Source organism: Terrapene carolina, unplaced genomic scaffold (assembly GCF_002925995.2).
Source record: "Terrapene carolina triunguis isolate 2854851 unplaced genomic scaffold, T_m_triunguis-2.0 Scaffold53, whole genome shotgun sequence".
Classification (NCBI taxonomy): Eukaryota; Metazoa; Chordata; order Testudines; family Emydidae; genus Terrapene; species Terrapene triunguis.
In genome coordinates, this window is record NW_020664404.1 from 1,614,591 (window position 1) to 1,639,066 (window position 24,476).

The 24,476-nt window shown below is 42.9% G+C and overlaps 1 protein-coding gene across 1 annotated transcript in view; it reads right to left on the minus strand.

The window, feature by feature from the left end:
- Positions 1-24,476, minus strand: part of LOC112114429 (tetraspanin-15-like) — a 201,036-nt gene that overhangs the window by 138,905 nt on the left and 37,655 nt on the right. Inside the window, exons 3-4 of the mRNA XM_026657379.2 lie at positions 5,822-5,872; positions 2,947-2,992 (exon numbers count right to left, since the gene is read on the minus strand). Of these exons, the coding sequence (XP_026513164.2) occupies positions 2,947-2,992; positions 5,822-5,872 (97 nt within the window). The remainder of the gene's footprint in view (positions 1-2,946; positions 2,993-5,821; positions 5,873-24,476) is intronic.

Genomic DNA, 24,476 nt, shown 5'->3' on the forward strand with positions numbered 1-24,476 from the left:
AGCGGGGACTTTGGGGAAGGGGCGGAGTTGGGGCGGGGCCGGGGTGGGAAAGGGGCGGGGTCAGGGCCCCGTGGAGTGTCCTCTTTTTTTATTTTTTAAATATGGTAACCCTAGTCTACACTAGAAAATTAGATCGACACAGCTATGTTGTTCAGGGGTGTGAAAAATCCACACCCCTGAGCGATGTGGTTAAGCTGACCTAAAACCCTGTGTGCCAGTTGATGGAAGAATTCTTCTGTCAACTTAGCTATCGCCTCTTGGGGAGGTGGATTACCTATGCTGACAGGAGAAACCCTCCCACTGGCGTAGGTAGTATCTACATGGAAGCGCTGGGCCACTATAGCATTCCGGGTGTAGTCACACCCTGATTCTCTCCTCAGTTAGACCAGTGAAAAATCAGAAGACACTTAATTAGAACTTTAGAAGCAGAGGGCTGGAGAGATCTTAAGAGGTCATCTAGTTCACTTCTCCCCCACCCTTCCGCAGTGCTGAGGGAGAATTAAGTACACCTAGACCATCTCTGACAGAATTTTGTCTAACTGTTCTTAAAAGTCGAAAATGTTAGGGATCCCATAACCTCCCTAGGTAACCTGTTCCAGCACGTATCTATCCTTAAAGTTAGAAAGCTTTTTCTAATATCTAACGTAAAGCTCCCTTGCTGCAAGCTAAACTGAATACCGCAGACTTACACAGGTGTGAACCTGGAGCAAGCAAGAGGAGGAGGAGGTGGCAACTCATCTTCAAACCGTGTTTCAAACAGTAACTGAGCCTCACACCACCACGTGAGGCCAGTGCTTTAACAAACCAGTGTCCAGCAGGAATTCATGCCGCCCACCACGGCTCCTCAGAACTTCATGAGGGCAGAACTCAGATTCTCCTGTTCCCAAAGTTAGCTGCTGGCAGTCTAAAGCTGAGGAGAGTTGAACAGTTGCAATCCCAATTTCATCTACTAGAGGGTGGTAGTACATGTGCATATGAGTCTGCTCGTTACTGAGTTATCCTCACTTGCAGATTAGAAAGCGAGACACAATTTGGGACACATTCTAAAAAGTTTTTAGGTCCTCAACTCCCATTGAAATCAACTGGTATTACGCACCTAAATACCTTTGAATATCCAGCCCACGGAGGTTATAGGGTCTTGCCCAGTGTCAAGGAGGAATGCATATCGGAGCTAATATTAGAACTCAGGGGGTACTGGCTCCTAATGCCACACTCCATTCCAATGCACACTTCCTTTCCTTCTCCCTCACCCTTTTAAAAACCATGCCAAGGAGCAGCAATAACCGTGGGGCGTGATGAAGGATGAGGGACTATTTGCCAAGGCGTTGCCTGGGCTATTTTATGCTCACAACAGACACCCGCTCTGCTGGATGCCATTTAAAAAACAGATTTAGTCACTTGCATGAAGCAATAATGGCTTGTGCAAAGGAGTCAACTCAGCATTTCAGTAGCCAACATGACAATGTTATTGCTTGCACATATGTCAATAGGAGTGCTCTACGACAACTAAGTTGATTTGCTTGCACACACACACACACACATACCACGTAAGCAGCACAAGGCACAAACACAACACGCTGGGAATATTAAAGCCTTCAGATTGTCAGTATCTGTCTGTCATTAGCTTTCCTAATTCTTTAAAATCACTTGGGCGATTTTTTTTTTTAAACTCATGCAGAAAAAAAGTCCCTTGACAGCTGAGTATCAGCGAAGGATCTTCTAAGTGATGGGGGAGGAATCAGTATAGAAGTCAGAGGATTCATTTGCAAGGAAATATTCTTTTGCTGTAGTAGAATTTGTTGCAATTCCCCAAACACAGATGAATTACTGTAGTGTAACAGACAAATTACATTCAGTATTTCGCTGTGCCTTTACTAAGCAAAAAACAACAACTCCCCGTTGCTAACGCGACAATTGGTCGTATTCTTCTTCTAAGAATCTATTGTTTGAAGATAGATTGTTTATTCTGAAAAGCTTTGCTGCTGGGCTGTTGAACATTAGTACATGGCTACAAGGATAGACCACTTCCCCATGGCAGATTCCAAAGAGCATGTCCACTTCACTTGTAGATCAATTTTCAGCATTTCCAAAGTACGTAATGATAGTTCTCCAAACAAAGAGAAAACACTGATTCAAGTCTAAATCCTGGACCCCAGCCAGCAGTTTAAGAGCCTGAGCTTTGGGATAAGTCTCTCTCCCCATGGTATGTGGGAAAGAACTGCCCTACCTGCCCATTATTTGGCTGCGGCTGTAGTCTCAGGAATTTAGGAGGCTCCACGATTTAGGCATTCTCCTTCAAGGGGCAGGAGGAGAGAAATGCCTGGCAGATAAGCATTAGCCACGGAGCCCAATTCCATCACTAAAGAAAACAGTACACGTTTGGATTTTGGACAGCCCAATGGAGCAAAGCTCCTGGATGCTTAAGGGGCTCAGAGCTGATTCCGTACCTATCACACTTACAAAACTCCCGTTGACTTCAGTGGGATCCATGTCTTTGCAGCCTGCAGGATCTGAACCAAAGTGTAGCGGTCTCACTGGGGCATCACCCCTTTGCTATATCATTTCTCACTACTGAATAAGGGGGATAGAGCTTCCCCAATATTTCAGAGTTTGCTAGTCCAGGGTTTCAAGTCTGAACCACATCTCTTATTTAGACAGGTAGAAATGTACAGATCTATTTCCTCCCTTTGGCCACGGACAGTTACGTCCGACATGTAATGTTTCCATTCTGTTTGTATTGTACAATGTGCAATTGTTTCACCTGCTCACTGTGTGAGGCTCTATTAATTATTTGGCAAACAGTGAGAAGGAAGTCAAATCAGAAAAGCCACTTGTTTTCAAGGAGGGGTGGCATCATCCTCTTTAGAGAGAAAAAGCACCTGTTACAATCACTTACGAACCAGAAAATGCTTCACACTGACGTTGCTTGAATACAGAAGGAAAAACAGTCAACTGATGCTGAAAGAAATACCAAGGCGAATTCAGGAACTGTCTACACAGTGGGGGACATGTGCTCTACAGAGGTGTGATTTCTAAAGTGCACTAACATGTTGTGTATTAATTGATCTGTGTAGACCCGGCTGGTGGGCACTATAGGTTCCCTACTGTGCTTTAACGAAGTACTTTTTCGAACAACACTATGTTAAAGGGCACCAGCAGGGTCTATATGGACCAATTAATACACAACGTTAGTGTGCTTTAGAAGTCAGACCCCGTACAGCGCACTACCCTACTGTGTAGGCTGGCCCTAAAATTAAGACAGGTGGCATATAAAGCCTTAAATTTTCTCCTGCGGATCAGCAAAACAAATAGGCAGTGCCAAAGGATGTTCAACCAAGTTTGAAGTGACTTTTGGTAAAAAGGAGTTTGCCTTTATTAGGGATATACTTTCCTCTTCTGCTATTTCTCCTTCCACAGCCCATGGAGCTAGACTGTGCTCAGAGGTGGCAGATGATAGAACAAGGAGCAATGGTCTCAAGTTGCAGTGTGGGAGGTCTAGGTTGGATATTGGGAAACACTATTTCACTAGGAGGGTGGTGAAGCACTGGAATGGGTTACCTAGGGAGGTGGTGGAATCTCCATCCTTAGAGGTTTTCAAGGCCCGGCTTGACAAAGCCCTGGCTGGGATGATTTAGTTGGGGTTGGTCCTGCTTTGAGCAGGGGGTTGGACTAGATGACCTCCTGAAGTCTCTTCCAACCCTAATATTCTATGATTCTATTCTACTCCGTCCCCCTGTGCTCATCTACTCCTTCCCCAGCTTCCATTTAAAGTCTTGGGCCATATTCTCAACAGGTGTAAATCAACATCGTTCCACTGCACTCAGTAGAGCTATGCCAACTTACTCCAGCTGAGAATCTTGCTCTTTGGTTCCAATCTTCTCCCACGGTAACATATTCCTTTGGTTTGAGACAGCTACTCTGGAGTTCCCAATGCATTCAGCTTCCTGAGTGTAGGACTGGGCCCCCTTAGTGCTCTGAAACATTTGCGGGTGTTGAAATGTTAGGCTTTGCCTTTATCAACTCCTTTCAATCCCCCTCTGCTTTGTCAGCCTCTTTCATGGATTTTGAAAGCCCTTTGAGTAGTTAAAGCAGAAAATTAAGAAAGTGGTTTGTTGATTTAGAAATCCTTTAATTATAGAGCATTATATAATTACTACACTTGACAATAAATAAATATCCTTGAGAGAATCTCCGTAAGAACGATTTAAACAACTCCCTTTTTGGTTGTTCTGTGTTTGTGTTCTAATTACCAGGGTCTTGGTCTTCAGAAATCTACCCTCCCTGACAGGACTGCAATATGAAGGGGAAACGTCAGTCACTGGGGGGGAAAGAGAAAGATAATATAAAACATGAACAAACCCCACTGCTACTCCCCCCACATCAATCTTTTTCATATGTGTGCAGAGAAATAGCCATTTTCCTCCAGCTCTTAAAATCCAGAGGCACTGTGACTGGATGCCAGGAAAAAAATATTAGTGGCAAAGTCTATTTGATTGAGAATAATCTCTGAGAGAAGTGGTAGAAACCCCACTGCTTTGACATTTGAAGCTCACACAGGAGTGGGACGTGTCACTGTAATGCAGAAATCAATCCTACATTAGCAGGTGGGAGGCCAAGATATGAAGAATTCAGTCCATTTATTGGTAAATGCCCATTTGCGCACAACTGTTATAGGGCATAAAACTGAGGCATAGAGAAGTTAAACCACTTGCCCAAGACCATTAAGTCATTGGGAAATTTGGTACTAGAATCCAGGAGCCTTCACTTCCAGTGTCCTTCTGTAACTACTAGATATCTGCCTCCAAATTTGACCTACATCACGTATATAGGAAATCTCACATGTATACATACTTAACTATATTTTTCATGCAGTAATGGATGTGCTTTGAATTCAGGTAGAGACTAACATTCTTTATACTGAACCTCTGAATCAGTAACGTTCACAATTGCCTTCTACTGGAGGGAGAAAACTGCTCAACTATATGTCATAATCCCTGTTCTGCTAACAGTGAAAGGAGATTCTCCATTAGCTGAAGTGCCAGGGGCCTGTGCTTTGGAAGCAAGCAAATCTGAGTTCTAGGCCAACTTTCCCCCTGAAATTCCAGATGTTCATGGTGTGCAGCAGAGTGACAGCTTTCAAGTCTTAAGTGGCCACAGATTTGTGACAATACTTTGAACCATGTGTATTTGGAAGGTTAATCTGCACTGCGCTACCTCAAGCAAACAAGAGTACCTTGGGAAAATGGATTAATTTATTTCATAGCCATGGATCTGGGGTATCTCATGCCTCCATATAGTGTCAGAGGTAGCATTAGCAGTGAAGGTTTGTGATGTCAGAAAGTAGGTAGGTGCTATTGACAAAGGTGCACCAAGAGCCAACATGCAGCAGTGGGTAAAAATCGTAATGGATGAGAGTCTCACTCTGTCTGGCCCAAAGAGCCTTCCCTGCAATGGTGGGCACTGCAGCTCCATTTCTCATTCAAAAATTTAAACAGGAGGAGAATCTATCTACCAAGGTTTCCTGTAATGCTCAGTGTGGAATATCAATCAAGTTCTATGGGTGAAACCATTAAGGACTCAGATACTACAGTGACGGAGGTTATGCAAAATCCTAAAATACACAAGTAAAATAGTTTTTACATCCAGATGGGGAGTCAAGTTACCCAAGCTCTTATTCTGTATATTTCATTGAATAGGGAATCTGTCTCTTCACCTGCAAGGACAGAGGATGCTTGGCGCAGAAGCAGACAGGTGAAATCATATGCTAGGGTCTCTTGCTGGATACAGCTAGGAAAGAACTGGCAATTCTCTCTCCCCTCGCCCCCCCCACCTTAGCCAGCAACAGAACGCAAATGTGAGAAATCCAGATCATCTGATGCAGAAGACAAGAGTTATTTTTTTAGACTAGAGCTGGTTGAAAGTTTTCTGTTGGAAAATGCTGAGTCAATGGAACTGAAACATTCCATGGGAACGTGTTTAATTCTGTTGGAATTGTCGATAGCAATCAGACAGACTAGCTGGCCAGCCTGCCTGGTGATCATCAGGCTGCACAGCTTCCCGGGCTGCCCAGCACCCTGGGATGCAACGGCCTAGCTCCCTAGTTCTCCAAGCTGCCCTCCCGATCCTCAGGCTGGCTGGCACATGGGCTGGCTGACTTCCCCCGAATTTTTTGAAAAATTCCATTCTGGACTTGGGGGTTTTTTTGTTTGTTTGTTTGTTTGGTTTTTTTTAATACATTTGAGTTTTGTGGAAAATTTTGCAATTTCTGCTTTTTATTCCCAATCAGAACCAAAAATGTGAAATGATAAAATTTTCAATAGATCCAAATTCCATTTCCTGCACACCTCTACTTTAGAATCAAGAAGTTCTTTGGAGTATCATTGGTTGGTTGGTTGCATGTGTTTTTAAGTTAGTTCCCCCTATTCTTCTCCCAGCTGCACGAAACAATAGCTACAGAACTTCATTTAAAAGGATGCAAGTTGTGCAAATGAGAGTAGTTTTGCATGCAGCCATGCTCATTTTGCTCTGTGAACCTGACCGATCTCACCAGCTGGGCAACATTGTTTTCCCCATCTTTCACTACCACATAGCTACAGTAAGTCATTTTCAGCCTCATACCAAAATACACCACCGGATTCTGCAGAGTTCATCTGTACTGCAGCCTACTTTTCGGAATATGAAGCTGATTCCAGAGTTGAACGAATAAAAGTAGAGAGAGGTAAATAAACTAAGCCCAGTGAATCAAGGCTTAGTGAATTTTTAGTGAATCAAGTTACAGTCTGTCTGGCTGTTTTTCCTGGAAGTTGGTGACTGAACAAAAAGACAAACCTACTGCTCAAAAGCAAGATTAGCCTCTCTAACTCCAGATGATCATGTTGCCTTCCAAGAGTCACTCCCCATTTAATTGCATCTAGAAAAATTAACTTACTGTCAAAACCTTTAGTTACTTACAAAATTGTTAATACAGAAAATAAAGTTTGGGGAGTTCACGATAGCCTGTTACACCTAGTTGGCATGGGCTTCAGCCAATGCAAGGTGGAGTATATGCCGGTAAATACAGTACTGTGAAGTCAACGCTCTCATAAAGGCATGAAGCATTTTAAACTAATCTATTTCCCAGACACTTCTTTCATATTGCATTAGGAATTAGAGTTGCAAATCCTTCCGCTGGTGCATTCCATCATGTCACTTGTCCACACTTTGTCCATAACATCTTCTCTATAGTTGGCAAGTAGAGGAGAAGCTGACAAACTGAGCAGCACATTTAAATGGCCTGCGATGTGAGACCTCTCACTCAATTGCCAAAGATCAGCTCAGAAGGAGAACCTGAGCTGGAACCCCATTCACTCCTAAGAGGAGACAGCTGGCAGGGAGTTTTCTGTGGGGGCCATATATACTGTGTGCTCTAGGCAGCCTGGGTTGTTGTTTTTTTTAAATAAAAATGCAGCTCAAATTAGGAAGTTCAAAAGAAAGGCAAAGGACCACCCTGCATTGCTCACTACCCACTCATCCCTCATGGGATTACGTCTGCTTTTTAACAACGCAAAGAAACACAGCGGTGTGAAAATCAATGTACAGGGGGAAATGTCATCACCCGCAGATAAAGATCACTCTCAAACAGAAGACTGACAGCTATTGGAAAAGGAGGAAAGATTCAGGATAGGCAGAAAAAGGGCAAGCATCCCATCCATCTTCAAGTCTGACAGCTTCAGCAGGGGGCATGCAGATGCCCTGGTAGCTCTGGGGAGGGGAAGCTTGCACAATGCCACAGCCTGATGATCACCAGACATGAAGGGAGGGCCAAGAAATGGTGGTTCAGCCTCTTTGGGCAATTAATGTCTTCCTGCCTAAATGTTACATTGGGTATCTGTTTACGCTGCAAAAAAGACCCGCAGCAGCAAGTCTCAGAGCCTGGGTCAACAGACTCAGGCTCATTCTATGGGGCTAAAAACAGCAGTGTAGATGTTTGGGTTTAGGCTGGAGCCCAGGCTCCGAGACCGATCCCCTCCCCAGTTTTCAGAGGCCAGGCTCTGGCTTGAGCCCAAATGTCTACACTGCTATTTTTAGCTCCATAGCCCAAGCCCAAGTCAGTTGACATGGGCTCTGAGACTCATTGCTGTGGGTCTTTTCTGGTAGTGTAGACATACCCAGGAAGCAAAAGAAAAATGGAATTTGTTTAAAAAAAAAAAAAGAGTAAAAAAAAAAATATATCAGAGCAGAAGATGTTTTAAATATAGGTAAATCACCTGCGTATGTATATATGCACAGACAGATATAGAGTTTTATATTTATATGCACACATATGTATATTAACACACACTTTTGATAATTTGGCTGTACAGTCCACTACCATTCAAAAAGTAATAACAAAGAATAAACGGAAGACACAAGCTTTTGAGTGTTTTCATACTGACTGACTTAGCGCTTATTTTAAGCAGCTGACACAGATAACTGGATAATGCAAGTAGATCTTAGCAATACGGAAGAAAGCTCTGTACGGTGCTGCCATAATCAAAGGATACATGAAATGGAAATATAGTTCTCTCTGTAACTGAAAATCTAACCACTTGGACTGGCTCAAAGGGGAAATGCTGGTTTAAGTATTTTCTATTCTAATTGCTGCTTTTCAGAAACAGCAGGAAGTCAAGTTTCAAATCACTGTAGCATCTGACTTTCCCCAAGAAGGAATTTATCTTTCCCTGTGAATGACAATACACTAACTCTGCGACTGCAGCCAATTTAACCTTTGCGTTATTCTTCCTCCATTTTAAGTTTAAGATAACTGCATTTTTCTAGTATTTGATCTTGTTATTTATGTGTGTGAATCAAAGGCCCTAGAGTGGTAAGAGGTGCATTTAAAGATCACTTTCTGAAGTCTCATCATGTGCTTGACCTTTAATAGAAAAGCTTGTGAATAAAATGAGCAGTAAAATTATTGAAGGCTCTACAATTTGCCTTTTAGGTGTTTTATGACTGCTGAAATATGAAAAATTTTAAAACCTCACTTGTAAGAGGCTGAGTGGCAGGGTGGGTCATTGATATAACAGTGGACATTTCACTTGTGAAGATATTAGAGAGACAAGGTGGGTGAGATAATATCGTTTATTGGACCAACTTCTGTTGGTGAGAGAGAAGTTTTCGAACTACACAGAACTCTTCCTCCATCTTGTGAAGATGTGAGTTCAAATCCTGCCTAAGGTAACAAGTGAACATGAGTTTGGTGGTGGTTTCACCCAAGCCCGCAGTGGAAATCTGACTAGGAGTGGGTAAAATTTCTTGGCCGAGACTTTTTCCCCCCACTGAAAAATGCAGATTCAAGTTGACCCAAATGTTTTTTAAATGTGCACAGAATGTATTGAATTGCTTCAGTCCAAAATAATGGGGGGGGAGGGGGGAATGAAAACATTTTGTTTTGACACATTCGATTTTAAAAGCCTGTTTGTTCTGAATTTTACTAAAAATTATATAAGAAAAAAATTAGTTAAAAAACCTGAAAAACTAAACATTTCGTTTCAAGACAAATGAAACATTTGTTTGACCCAAAACACTTTTTAAAAAACTTTTGCCAGAAGATTCAAAAAAATTTCATTTAGATTTTTTTAAATTTTAAAATGATTTTTCGATTCAGACACTGAATGGAAAAAAAATCCTTGATTTGCACTATTTTTTATCCAACTCTGTCATGGTACCACCATAAATGGCACTTATTTCTCAGCAGCCCAGGGAAAAGCTGGAGTTTTTCAGGATTATGGTCCATTGGCTGAGTTGGTCAGGGAACCCAAAAGTGCAGTAGCAGGCAGTGCTATAGGTCAGTAGAAAGCTGTGTTAACAGAAGCGTGCACAACACCTTGCATGTGCAGGACTGCTGAGATATAAAAGGGGTTAGGGCAAAAGCGACATGCAAGTATGCTCCGATATGACTTTCATAATGCATTTGATTCCAAATTGCCTCGATCTTGAAGTCAGATTTAAAATTTTTATTAAAGCTAATATTAAAAAAAATTATATAATACACAGGTTGTGAAAAGAGTTTCTGTACATGTGGGTATAGTGCTTATATTATCCACAAATATAAGGTTAGTTTTTAAAAGTCATATAATAGAGTACATAATCAGCAATAACCCACATTTAGGTGAATAGATTTAACAATACAGTTACTACTGTGGTGACTACGTGTTGACTTACGAGGAGAGGCTGACGGAACTGGGGTTATTTAGTCTGCAGAAGAGAAGAGTAAGTGGGGGATTTGATAGCAGCCTTCAAGTATCTGAAGGGGGGTTCTAAAGAGGATGGAGCTCTGCTGTTCTCAGTGGTGGCAGATGACAGAACAAGAAGCAATGGTCTCAAGTTGCAGTGGGGGAGATCTAGGTTGAATATTAGGAAACACTGTTTCACTAGGAGGGTGGTGAAGCACTGGAATGGGTTCCCTAGGGAGGTGGTGGAATCTCCATCCTTAGAGGTTTTTAAGGCCCGGCTTGACAAAGCCTTGGCTGAGATGATTTAGTTGGTGTTGGTCCTGCTTTGAGCAGGAGGTTGGACTAGATGATTTCCTGAGGTCCCTTCCAACCCTGATATTCTATGATTCTATGACTATGGTATAAACAGCTAAGTAGGTAACTAGACAAAGCCCATGCTATGCCTGTCACTATTCAGTGCTATTAGCTACTTACATTCATGAACACCAAATCTGCACATAAATCATGGGACTGGAAGAAATCAAAGGACCAGATCTGCTCGGAGCAGCACCCTCTCACCAACCATAACAAGAAGAGAAGACTGAAGTCCAAGACAGGGGACCTGGAATTGTGAAAGGACACTGACCGAGTTCCCAAGGACTGCTCAAGAGTGGTGAGGAAACTGAGGCAGGGAATCATATATGGACATCTGTATATCTCTTGGGTGGTTTAAAAGTAAAGAATGATGGGATGGGGTGGGGGCGATAGCTCAGTGGTTTGAGCATTGGCCTGCTAAACGCAGGGTTGTGAGTTCAATCCTTGAGGGGGCCATTTGGGGATTTAGTTGGGGATTGGTCCTGCTTTGAGCAGGGGGTTGGACTAGATACCTCCTGAGGTCCCTTTCAACCCTGATATTCTATGAGTCTATGATTGACTGAAAAATCCCTCTGCAAAGCAGGGGCGGCTCCAGGCACCAGCGCAGCAAGCGCGTGCCTGGGGCGGCAAGCTGCGGGCGGCGGACTGCTGGTTGCTGTGAGGGTGGCCGTCAGGCGTACTTCGGCGGCATGCCTGCCAGAGGTCCACTGGTCCCGCGGCTTTGGCGGTAATTCGGCGGCGGGGACGCTGAAGACACAGCACCAGCGGACCTCCCGCAGGCATGCCGCTGAATCCACGTGGCCAGCGGACCGCCCGCAGGCGTGCCGCCTGAAAGCCGCCTGACTGCCGTGCTTGGGGTGGCAAAAACCATAGAGCCACCCCTGCTGCAAAGTCTATGTCTTACTGGCTACAACTATTATGTGTCCACAAAGGGATCCACTACAAACCAGAATACCTGCTAGGGTGGAGCTCCAGGGAAGGTGTGCTTAAAGCTGCTGGGGGATTCAGCACCCTTCTTGTGGCCTAGGGCAGTTGGACTCTGAGGTCCCATTTCTGAGGAACACCAGATACAGCCTACACCTGGGGAGTGAGCTTAGAAGGAGACAGTGCCTGGAACCTACCCAGACACAGGGGAGCTTAAAAGCACCCCAGCATGTGGTTCCAAACACAGCGGCCTGGTGAGCAAGAGGAACTTAACTAGGACTGTGACAAGGTACTGGTAGAAAGATGGTCTGGAACAAATCCTGGTCTTACTGAAATCAATAGCAAAACTCCCATTGCTTCTAGTAAGAACAGGATTTGGCGATCTATATATGCAAAATACTGTGGTCTGTGTAATTAGCGCTGAAACGTACAAAGTGTTCAACCGCACCAAGGTGCCCATAGAGAGCCATTTAAATGACCTAGAAAACAGAGGATACGATGCACTTACTGAATGCACCCAGAAGGGTAAATTTCCACCTAGGAAATGAACAGACAAGCCTTCATGATAATTTTAAAGCATTTTAAATTTCAGATACAATTTGCATGCTCATTTGAGCTTTGCAAATTTCTAACTGTGACAAAGGAACGAACTCATAAAATTTAATCTAAAGTAGGAATTCCTATCCCACCTATTAAATATATGTATTCATAATGCTGATTAAATATCCAGTAACCAAAATCCCTGGGTCTTCTCTGTAATTTTTCTAATAAACTTGTGATTAGAACTGCAAGTGGGTTGAAGGTTTTATTCAGTAGTCTTTGCCTTGGATATTACAGAAGTAATTAAAGGTTTGATAACTCAGACCACAAACAGGTAAGAGTTGCATTTATTTCCACAGCACAAAGAGGGAATGAGAATTAGGGATAATGACTTAGGAAACTAAGTTTGATAAGAAAAAAAACCTAAATGTAATTTCAGTTAAAAAAGACTCGCAGAAGTGATATTGGAACCATATATCAATTTCCAGAGTTAGAAGGTTTGCAAAATAGCAAGTTATGAAATATGTAAATTTTGTTTGATTTCTGTCCAGAGAATTGGGAAGGAAGAAGCGATCAACTAGCACACAATTATCCAGAGTGATGTAAAGTTAACAAAAGCACCTGCACCTACTTACTATAATCTCATTTTAAAAAGATGTGTTACAAATGTTTTGTTGTAACTCCTGGCATTTTAGGTACCAAAACATTTTTCTAAAATGCAAGCTCTTACAAAATAGCATTCCAATATTCAGATGAAGTGATAATAGATTCCATTTTTATTTGCTGATGATTTGATATCTAAAAGACTAGTCTTTAGTGTTGGCATGCAGTTAAAATATATTGGCATACATTCAGCAAAAGAGAACACAAACATTCTCGTTCAAGCTACTTGAATCCCATTGAGAGGACCTGCGTGCTGGCTCTTAGCCCTGGTCTACACTAGGCGGGGGGATCGACCTAAGATACGCAACTTCAGCTACGCGAATAGCGTAGCTGAAGTTATTCATGTAGCTGAAGTTGGCGTATGTTAGGTTGACTTACCTGGCCATGAGGACGGCGGCAAGTCGACCGCTGCCACTCCCCCGTCAACTCCGCTTCCGCCTCTCGCGAGCTGGAGTTCCAGAGTCGACGGGGAGCGCGTTCAGGGATCGATTTATCCGCGTCTAGATGAGACGCAATAAATCGATCCCCGATAGATCGATCTCTACCTGCCGATCTGGCAGGTAGGGAAGACCTGCCCTTAGTAATTAGTATCTATGTTTTTTATACTGTGCATATCATAGCACAAACCCTATGAGCTATTCTCAGTGCACTGTTAAGTTCTGTCTACACTACAACACTTCAGCCATGTTTGACAGTTTCCTTTTCACCCCATTCAGTTGTTAAATGGTTTTGTTCTTTTGCTCTGTACAAGATCAGCTGAGTGCAACACCTTTTTTCATAGATTCATAGATTCTAGGACTGGAAGGGACCTCGAGAGGCCATCGAGTCCAGTCCCCTGCCCGCACGGCAGGACCAAACACCGTCTAGACCATCCCTGATAGACATTTATCTAACCTACTCTTAAATATCTCCAGAGATGGAGATTCCACAACCTCCCTAGGCAATTTATTCCAGTGTTTAACCACCCTGACAGTTAGGAACTTTTTCCTAATGTCCAACCTAGACCTCCCTTGCTGCAGTTTAAGCCCATTGCTTCTTGTTCTATCCTCAGAGGCTAAGGTGAACAAGTTTTCTCCCTCCTCCTTATGACACCCTTTTAGATACCTGAAAACTGCTATCATGTCCCCTCTCAGTCTTCTCTTTTCCAAACTAAACAAACCCAATTCTTTCAGCCTTCCTTCATAGGTCATGTTCTCAAGACCTTTAATCATTCTTGTTGCTCTTCTCTGGACCCTTTCCAATTTCTCCACATCTTTCTTGAAATGTGGTGCCCAGAACTGGACACAATACTCCAGCTGAGGCCTAACCAGAGCAGAGTAGAGCGGAAGAATGACTTCTCGTGTCTTGCTCACAACACACCTGTTAATACATCCCAGAATCACGTTTGCTTTTTTTGCAACAGCATCACACTGTTGATTCATATTTAGCTTGTGGTCCACTATAACCCCTAGATCCCTTTCTGCCGTACTCCTTCCTAGACAGTCTCTTCCCATTCTGTAAGTGTGTAACTGATTTTTTCTTCCTAAGTGGAGCACTTTGCATTTGTCTTTGTTAAACTTCATCCTGTTTAACTCAGACCATTTCTCCAATTTGTCCAGATCATTTTGAATTATGACCCTGTCCTCCAAAGCAGTTGCAATCCCTCCCAGTTTGGTATCATCCGCAAACTTAATAAGCGTACTTTCTATACCAATATCTAAGTCGTTAATGAAGATATTGAACAGAGGCGGTCCCAAAACAGACCCCTGCGGAACCCCACTCGTTATGCCTTTCCAGCAGGATTGGGAACCATTAATAACAACTCTCTGAGTACGGTTATCCAGCCAGTTATGCACCCACCTTATGGTAGCCCCATCTAAATTGTATTTGCCTAGTTTGTCGATAAGAATATCATGCGAGACCGTATCAAATGCCTTACTAAAGTCTAGGTATACCACATCCACAGCTTCTCCCTTATCCACAAGACTTGTTATCCTATCGAAGAAAGCTATCAGATTGGTTTGACATGATTTGTTCTTTACAAATCCATGCTGGCTGTTCCCTATCACCTTACCACCTTCCAAGTGTTTGCAGATGATTTCCTTAATTACTTGCTCCATTATCTTCCCTGGCACAGAAGTTAAACTAACTGGTCTGTAGTTTCCTGGGTTGTTTTTATTTCCCTTTTTATAGATGGGCACTATATTTGCCCTTTTCCAGTCTTCTGGAATCTCTCCCGTCTCCCATGATTTTCCAAAGATAATAGCTAGAGTTAGCTAATTAGCTCCTTGAGTATTCTAGGATGCATTTCATCAGGCCCTGGTGACTTGCAGGCATCTAACTTTTCTAAGTGATTTTTAACTTGTTCTTTTTTTATTTTATCTGCTAAACCTACCCCCTTCCCATTAGCATTCACTAGGTTAGGCATTCCTTCAGACTTCTCGGTGAAGACCGAAACAAAGAAGTCATTAAGCATCTCTGCCATTTCCAAGTTTCCTGTTACTGTTTCTCCCTCTTCACTAAGCAGTGGGCCTACCCTGTCTTTGGTCTTCCTCTTGCTTCTAATGTATTGATAAAAAGTCTTCTTGTTCCCCTTTATTCCCTTAGCTAGTTTGAGCTCATTTTGTGCCTTTGCCTTTCTAATCTTGCCCCTGCATTCCTGTGTTGTTTGCCTATATTCATCCTTTGTAATCTGTCCTAGTTTCCATTTTTTATATGACTCCTTTTTATTTTTTAGATCATGCAAGATCTCGTGGTTAAGCCAAGGTGGTCTTTTGCCACATTTTCTATCTTTCCTAACCAGCGGAATAGCTTGCTTTTGGGCCCTTAATAGCGTCCCTTTGAAAAACTGCCAACTCTCCTCAGTTGTTTTTCCCCTCAGTCTTGATTCCCATGGGACCTTACCTATCAGCTCTCTGAGCTTACCAAAATCCGCCTTCCTGAAATCCATTGTCTCTATTTTGCTGTTCTCCCTTCTACCCTTCCGTAGAATTGCAAACTCTATGATTTCATGATCACTTTCACCCAAGCTGCCTTCTACTTTCAAATTCTCAACGAGTTCCTCCCTATTTGTTAAAATCAAGTCTAGAACAGCTTCACCCCTAGTAGCTTTTTCAACCTTCTGAAATAAAAAGTTGTCTGCAATGCAGTCCAAGAATTTGTTGGATAGTCTGTGCCCCGCTGTGTTATTTTCCCAACATATATCCGGATAGTTGAAGTCCCCCATCACCACCAAATCTTGGGCTTTGGTTGATTTTGTTAGTTGTTTAAAAAAAGCCTCATCCACCTCTTCCACCTGGTTAGGTGGCCTGTAGTAGACTCCTAGCATGACATCACCCTTGTTTTTTGCCCCTTTTAGCCTAACCCAGAGACTCTCAACTCTTCCGTCTCCTATGTCTATCTCTACCTCAGTCCAAGTGTGTACATTTTTAATATATAAGGCAACACCTCCTCCCTTTTTCCCCTGTCTATCCTTCCTGAGCAAGCTGTACCCATCCACACCAACATTCCAATCATGTGTATTATCCCACCAAGTTTCAGTGATGCCAACAATGTCATAGTTGTATTTATTTATTAGCACTTCCAGTTCTTCCTGCTTATTACCCATACTTCTCGCATTTGTATATAGGCATCTAAGATACTGGTTTGATCTTTCCTCCCGGTTTTGTCCTGACCCTCCTTTCTCTCTGCCAATATATCCCACACTCCCTCTCGTCTCCGACCCATCTCCCAGGTCTCCATGTTCCCCACTTACCTGCGGGCTTTGCTCACCTGTCCCCGTCGAACCTAGTTTAAAGCCCTCCTCACTAGGTTAGCCAGTCTGTGTCCAAATAGGGTCTTTCCTCTCCTCGAAAGGTGAACACCATCTCTGCCTAGCAGTCCTTCCTCAAATAGCATCCCGTGGTCTAGGAAGCCAAAGCCCTCCTGGCGACACCATCTTCGCAGCCAGGCATTCACCTCCATGATACATCTGTCTCTGCCCGGGCCCCTACCTTTGACAGGAAGAATTGAAGAGAATACCACCTGCGCTCCAAACTCCTTCACCCGTACTCCCAGAGCCCTGTAGTCACTCTTGATCCGCTCAGTGTCACACCGCGCAGTATCATTTGTGCCCACATGGATGAGTAGCATGGGGTAGTAGTCAGAGGGCTGGATAATCCTCGACAATGCCTCCGTAACGTCTCGGATACGGGCTCCCGGCAGGCAGCATACCTCCCGAGATGAAATGTCAGGGCGACAGATGGGCGCCTCCGTCCCCCTCAGCAGAGAGTCTCCAACCACCACTACCCTACGTTTCCTATTCGCAGTGGTGGCAGCAGACCTCCCAGCCTTAGGGGTACGAGGCTTCTCCTCCTTTACTGTAGGGGGTGATGCCTTTCCTGTATCAAGAAGAGCATAACGTTTACCTATTACCACAGCGGGAGGGTTCGGAGCAGGGGTGGAGCACTGCCTGCTGCCAGAAGTAACCAGCTGCCAGTGTCCACCCTGAGCCATCTCCTCCTCCACCAGTGGTGTATCAGCAGTCCTGTGTCCTGGGACAGCTACCTCAGCTGTCTCCACATGGACACTGTCCAGGAATTGCTCGTGGATTCGGATGCTTCTCAACCTAGCCACCTCCTCCTGTAGCTCTCCCACCTGCTGCCTGAGAGATTCCACCAGCAGGCACCTTTCACATTGGATGGTCCCCCCAGCCTGGATATCAGTAAGTGGAAATTGCAAGTTACAGTCTCTGCAAAACCACACCAGGATCTGGGTAGAAGCATCCATGCTCAGGCGCTCTGTCTGGCTACAGGCGCAGGTGGAGGAGACAGAAGCAGTGCTGGCACAGGTGTTGCGGGTCTTCCTAACCATCGTAAGCCTCCCTCTGTCAAACTCCCGTCTGCAGCCCCCTGTCCGCTGAAAGGGTTGTATAAGCAAGAAGTTTAAAGTTTTAAGGGGAATAAAGGGAAAACAGATAGAACCGGCAAGGGACCCTCGCCCCTTCCCACTCCCCTTCCAAAACTCCCTGTTAGCAGCCCCTGGTCGCAAACACTCTTTTTAACACTCTTCTAAGAAGATTTTTCCGCTCTAACTTCTATGTAACGATCTCCTGCCAGATAGACACTGCTCTACAAATGAGTGAAGGTCATATTTTCCCACACATTTAGGATGCTTGTTCATGTGAAAGCAAACCAGAGGAAGAAGAACTGCAGGGACAGAAGCCCTTTAAAACAAAGCGGCCAGATATCTTGTGTTGCTCAATAGCAAGCCTTGTCATTGGAAGAGCTCCCGGATGAGCTTCAGTGGGGAGTGACGTCCAGTCCTTGGACAGCAGGAAGGTAACTGCAACAGAGACTTGGCAGTATTCTTCATCTGATGATCTTAAAGTGCTTCACAGAATGTTAACACAAAGCCAAAAACCCCATCCTATAGAGTAGGGAAGTACTGTTCCCACTTAACAAGTGAAGAAATGGCAGCATAGAGATTTGGGGCCAGATTTTTAAAATCTGTTTTTTTTAAATCTGTTTTTTTAAATCTGGTTTTTAGGCAGCTAGTGGGATTTTCAAAAGCATGTAGGTGCCTGATACCAATCAATGTCAGTGAGGGTTAGGTGCCCAGGTGCTTTTGAAAATTCCTCTAGGCACTGAAATATCTTTAAAGCTCTGGCCCTTAGTGACTCATCTAAAGTCACACAGCAAGTTGGCATCAGAGGTGGAACAAGAAACCCAAGGCTCCTGAGTTCCCACCTGGAGGAGAGACTGAGGCTCCCTTTGAGGTGTATTTTTACATCAACATGACTGATGGTTTGCTATTTCTTAATTCCCCGCTGTGTTCAGCTTTGTGTTCAGTTCAGTGAGATCCATCCTAGAGGAGACCCTGTATGCTCTCTCCTAGAGACTTAAATTTGGTTCTATCCAAAAGAAAGGCCATTCTCATTGTCAGTATGTGTGTGGATAAAGTACCTTCTGTGCAAAGAATTTTAGAGCATGGATGTGCACTTAACTAGTCTAATCGGTTATAGACCAGTACTGAACGCTGCTGAATCCTTTATTTTCCTCATGCAGAAAAAATCATCATAAGGATTTTTTTAATGGTTCATCTTTGGTGAAAAGGAAACTCTCCTGGAGTTTTCCCCAGCAATGCAGCCTGACAGCCCATTGGAGGTTTTTTGGCTTGTTTTGTTTTGCTCTCTTCTGGCGGGTCTGCCATTTGTGCTGACAGCTGTCAAGCTTCAGATTCTGAAGATGAGAGCCGGTGCTCCAGTGGGAGGACTGGGTCCTGTTCAGCAGAGCAAGAGCAAAGTTTGGAACATAAACCTCTCCGAGATAATGAGGATGTTTATGAACAAAAGAAAATGAAACAAGCCTTTTAAAAAAAACAGACCAAGCTGCTGCTGAAAGTGAGGAAACCAATCAGTCTAAACACGATATTGCAGGATCATTTTACCATATGTCCCTTATGGAAGAGTTTCAATAGAGATTAATCAACATCCTATAGATTTTTTTAAACCAAATACAAAATTCTACTGCAAGAATATAATTCAACTGGCTGGTTTAAAAGATACCTATAGAAAGAGTCTCCTTAAATTCCATATGTTCAAAAGGCACAAATCGGAGTTGGTTGCTTAACAGTCTTTTGTTAAATCTCCCACTTTAAGAGTAATTTTTCTAGAACCCTATTTAGTTTCTGAAATCTATTGCTTTCATTCCTTGTTCTTTCTACCTGTAGGAATTTACCCAATATGGATTTTACATAGTGCAAAATGTTTTACAACACTGAATGTGTAGGCTTGGGCTCCAATCCTTCATATATGTTAAGGGCTGTTATAAAGAGGACGGTGATCAGTTATTCGCTAGGTCCATTGGAAGCAAGACAAGAAGCAATGGGCTTAATCTTCAGAAAGGGAGATGTAGGTTAGATATTAGGAAAAGCTTTCTAACTCTAAGGGTGTTAAGCTCTGGAATAGGCTGTGGAATCCCCGTCATTGGAGGTTTTTAAGAACAGGTTGGGCAAACACCTGTCAGGGATGGTCTAAAGTTTACTTGGTCCTGCTTCAGCACAGGGGGCTGGACTAGATGGCTTCTTGATGTGCCTTCCAGCCTTACATTTCTGTGATTCGATGAGAAATTTGTGTGTGCGTAACTTTACTCACACAAGTAGTCCATTTATGTCAATGAGATACTCAAGTGAGGAAAGTTACTTCCATGCATAAGCTCCCTGGGGCAGGCACCATCATTTTCTCCTGTGTGTTTGTACAGCACCTAGCACAGTGGGGTTCTGGCCCAGGACCAGAGCTCCTAGGTGCAACCACAATACAAATAATAAATAAATAAATAAATAACAATAAATTTGTATGTGTGTGTGGGGAGACACGGGACTGAGGTCTTAGAAAGTACATTTGAAATACTACAAACTGGCAGGATTTTATATAAAGTAGACCAGGTACAAAAGCCTTTTCAAATATTAATTTTACTTAAAACAATCTACACTGCTATCGCACCTCTCATTTGAGGATCTCAAAGCACTTCGCAAACAGTTGATTAATGGAAATATACATATTTTACATATAAACATTTTCCATATGGGAAAACCGAGGCAGGGGAATGACATGACTTGTCCAAGGCCATACAGGGAGGCAGCGTCAGAGCTGGGATTAGAATGCAAAAGCTCACAGCTCTCTGCTGTAATGACTCCACTCCCAAATCTGGTATTATATCAATACTGTAAGAACTGTGGAAAAGTTTTATTTATTTATAAATAATAATGTTTGAGACAACTAAACAGAGAGATGTTCTTTGTGTGGACAAGGTGTGAAAGGGGTCTAGCTGGGATGTATTACTTCTGCAAATGGAGAAAAAAAGGAAAATATTTTAGATGGTAGGTAAAGTCCAATTTAATAGACTGATTTTTATCACCTAACTCAGCGAGCCCGATAGCTTAGTCAATTTAGCTTTAAATGGACCCTTCTCTTTTTGCAACAGATGCAATGATTTATTTTTTGGCAATCTAAATGGAAAGAAGAAGGACTGAAGCACACAGTGACCCTCCCGATTCCGAATATCGATATCCAATTTCAGTGCTCCAAGTGAGGGATTAATAAAACCAGATAATGATAAGCACAAGGCAGGCAGAGCGCAAGCTGCAAATTAATGTTGGGCCCGTTCCCTATTTCACGCTGCTTGAACATCTCCTGGTGAAAAACTGATATCCCTCCAGTTGAATATTTGAGACCAAAAAAAAAAAAAAAGACAATTTTTTTGCTCTTATGTGATTCTGAAAAAAATTCCATGCTTCACATTCATATTTTCACCAGGCTGTGGCACCTTTCCTCATTTGCAGTTCTCCTCATATCCTGACTCCTCACAACTTTGGCAATGCACCACAATCCTGCCCTGCAGTAATCCCTGAAATTCTAGTTCCAGGCCTTGGCACAATTCTGTCAATTCAATTATACCCTACCCTGCAGCCTCTCCATCTATTCCACTCATAGAAACCCACGAAGCACTGGTAATGCCCTCATTCCTAACTCCGGCTACTCTAGTCCTTTACCAATCTCTCTCACTGTTCACCTGCAGTAACACCTACTGTTCCTGTCCTACAGCTACATATACCTTTACCAGTGTGCTCCATTCCTTACCTTCGCCCTGCCTCTGCAGCCCTGACCTCCCTTGTGCAAAGGATCTGCCAGTGGTCATGCTACATTTTGTTTTATAAAATGCAAGCTAGAGAGATACCAAACACTTCCATTTGAGATTCAAATCAGGGTTTAAGTAAACACAGCCAGAATGCTTTGTACTACCCTGCAGCACTTAAAGAAGCACCTGTACTTTGAATTAAATGGTTCCTTATACACTATCTATAACAGTTTCTAACTTAAAAGGTAAGTATGAAATCTATGTGTCTTTTACAATGGAAGGGAATTAGTTATTTCTACAAGCTTTTCTTTTGTTTAATCTATTCATTATTATGAAAGGAGGCAGCATTTTCCAGAAGACTGTGATCTCCACTGAGAGTTAGACATGGGTTGGAGTCAGTGCATCATTTGTAATGAAAGAGGTGCTGGGGCTCAAGCAATTAGATGCTGGACTCAGCCCAGGCAAGCCCTTGCACAAATTAAGCACTGGTTTGAGTCCTACAGCTCCCACTACCCTGCGGGATGACCACAGGCAAGTTAATTCCCCTCTCTGTGTCTCCATTTCCATGGATGAAAAGCACTCGGAGCTAAATATTGAACTTTACATTGCCTACCCCATTTTCCATCCATCACCTAAAATTCCACTCCTCTCTTCGAGTGTCCTAAGCCCTTCATGTGGGACATCTGTTTGGAAACCATCCTTCATTGTGTGGCACATTGGCATCTGGAGAAGTACTGGCAGCAGTTTGGAAGTCTCTCAATGACATTTTTGAATACTGTACAATCAGTCCCTGGAAAACGCCATGTGTACAGTCTATTCCAGGTTTGCTTCACTCGGGCTAGGAAAAAGCAGTCAAAAGGTAGGTTCTATTTTGTAAAGCCTAATTAGGCAGAAGGAATTGCACATCAGTTGTCATGGATAAGCCCTGATCTTCCATGGGGAGCCATATGAGTATAGCAGTCCATCTGCACAGATCACAGTGCAGGAAATGGCATTGAAGAGTAATCCATAGGCAATACGGTATGTCATAATACATTCAAAAACCCTTAGGCAGGACAATCATGGCAGTTTACATTCTTCTCAGTATTCTGATCCATTTATATTTAAGATTTAATAGCCTAAATCAGCAGTTTCATGGAGTCTTTTGTAGTGGTCTACAGGACAAACATAAGAACAGAGGATGTGAAAGATGAATTCAAACTGGAACAGGTGCAGAGAAGGGTACTAAGATGACCAGGGCAATGGAGAACCTGTCTTACGAGAGGAAGCTGAAAGAGCTTGGCTTGTTTAGCCTAGCAAAACAAAGCTGAGAGAATATTATTGCTCTCAATAAATACATCAGGGCTGTAAAACACCAGCGATAGAGAAGAGCCATTTAAGCTAAGGGACAGTGTTGGCATAAGAACAACTGGATATAAACTGGCCATGGATAAATGCAGGCTGGAAATGGGAAGAAGGTTTCTAACCTTCAGAGGAAGGAGGTTCTGGAGCAGCCTTTCAATAGGAGTAGCAGGGTCAAACAACCTAACTAGTTTCAAGATGGAGCTTGATAAGAGATTGTCTGCCAGGACTGCCAGTGAGAACAGCCCTGGACTTGGTGAGCCAGTTCTTAGTTATGTGGGGATTTGACATCCTCAGGTGAATAGCGCTGCTGAAGACATTTGATTTCACTTTAAGCAGCTCTCTCTCTGTAAAGGTACTGCTTGGCAATGAACGTTATGTTTATGTGTACAAGCCTGCTGTTCAGATAACTTGAGTTAATTTTGAGTCGTCACTATTCCAAAGACGAGTGTATTCAGTTATAGAACTAAATAAAACTTTAACAGCAGTGCAATGGCTGTCAAGATGTGAAACCTCTCCCTGTCTTGCCTGAGAAATTCCAACCTCCAAGGTGATATTTAAACTACAGAGGTGTTATTGGGTGTCTTACTTATAGTAGTTTCTATCTAGTAGGCATGGTCAAAATATTTTGATGGCACAGTTTTCCACTGGAAAACTCTGTTTCATCTAATGTTTTGAGGGAATGTGTCATTGTTGATATTTTTGGACATTTTAGATGGAAAGGTTTAGAAATGGAACAGCAATTTGAAAAAATAGTATTTTATTTCATGATGAAATACAAGTGACATATTAAAGAAACTGTAAAGAACATGTAGAGAAACTGGAAAGGATCCAGAGGCGAGCGACAAAGATGATCGAAGGGCTGGAATGCAAGCCATATGAGCAAAGATTGAAGGAACTAGGTATGTTTAGTTTGGAAAAGAGGAGATTAAGGGGGGATATGATAGCAGTCTTCACATACTTGAAAGTTGTTCTCTTTTGCCCACAGAGGGCAGGACAAGAGGCAATCGGTTCAAACTACAGCATAGCAGATTTAGATTAAATCTCAGTGAAAACTTCCTAACTGTAAGAACAGTAGGAGAATGGAACAAACTGCCTAAGGAGGTTGTGGAAGCTCCTTCATTGGAGATTTTCAAAAGGAGGCTGGATAGCCATCTGTCTTGGATGGTTTAGACATAACAAATCCTGCATCTTGGCAGGGGGTTGGACTATGGTTCTATGATTCATAGACAGCTGAAGGGAAATTTAGAGACTTGTGCAGAAGTAAGTCGGTTTATGATTTTATAAACGGAAATAACTGTTTTCCCTAAAAGTACCAAAGGAGTGCTTTAAATGAATGTGCCCAAGTCTTACTCTCACACTGAACCATCCAGTATTAAGGAGAATTGGCTGAGAAAACTATGCACGGCCATCTGAATCACAATAATGTAATCAACTGGCTAGCGTGTATTTATCAGTACACCCACCAGTTTGTGTGCATGCCTGTGAATGAATATCCTCTAATGGATAGACTCAGAATTACTCAACCGTGTGTCCAAAGCCCTAAAGGGCGAATGTAATTTCCTCTGTGAGTTGCACTGAGTGGCGAGCAAACAGCATCAGGTATTTTACCAGTTTGCTATGATGCAGTATATTTATTGCCTACTCCTTCCTCTTTGCTGTATTTCAAAAACTAGTCTGGCCTAAAAAATGCTCCTTAATAGACTCCTCAAATCATTGGCAATAACAGTCATTCAACATCAGTTACTTGGAATGTTGCCTCAAACATATCATGAGTCACCATAATCTCGGTTACTGAATCATGTTACTTCAGCTTACAAATATGTTTTTGTGCCCTAGATCTTATTAAAGCAACACCCTCAAG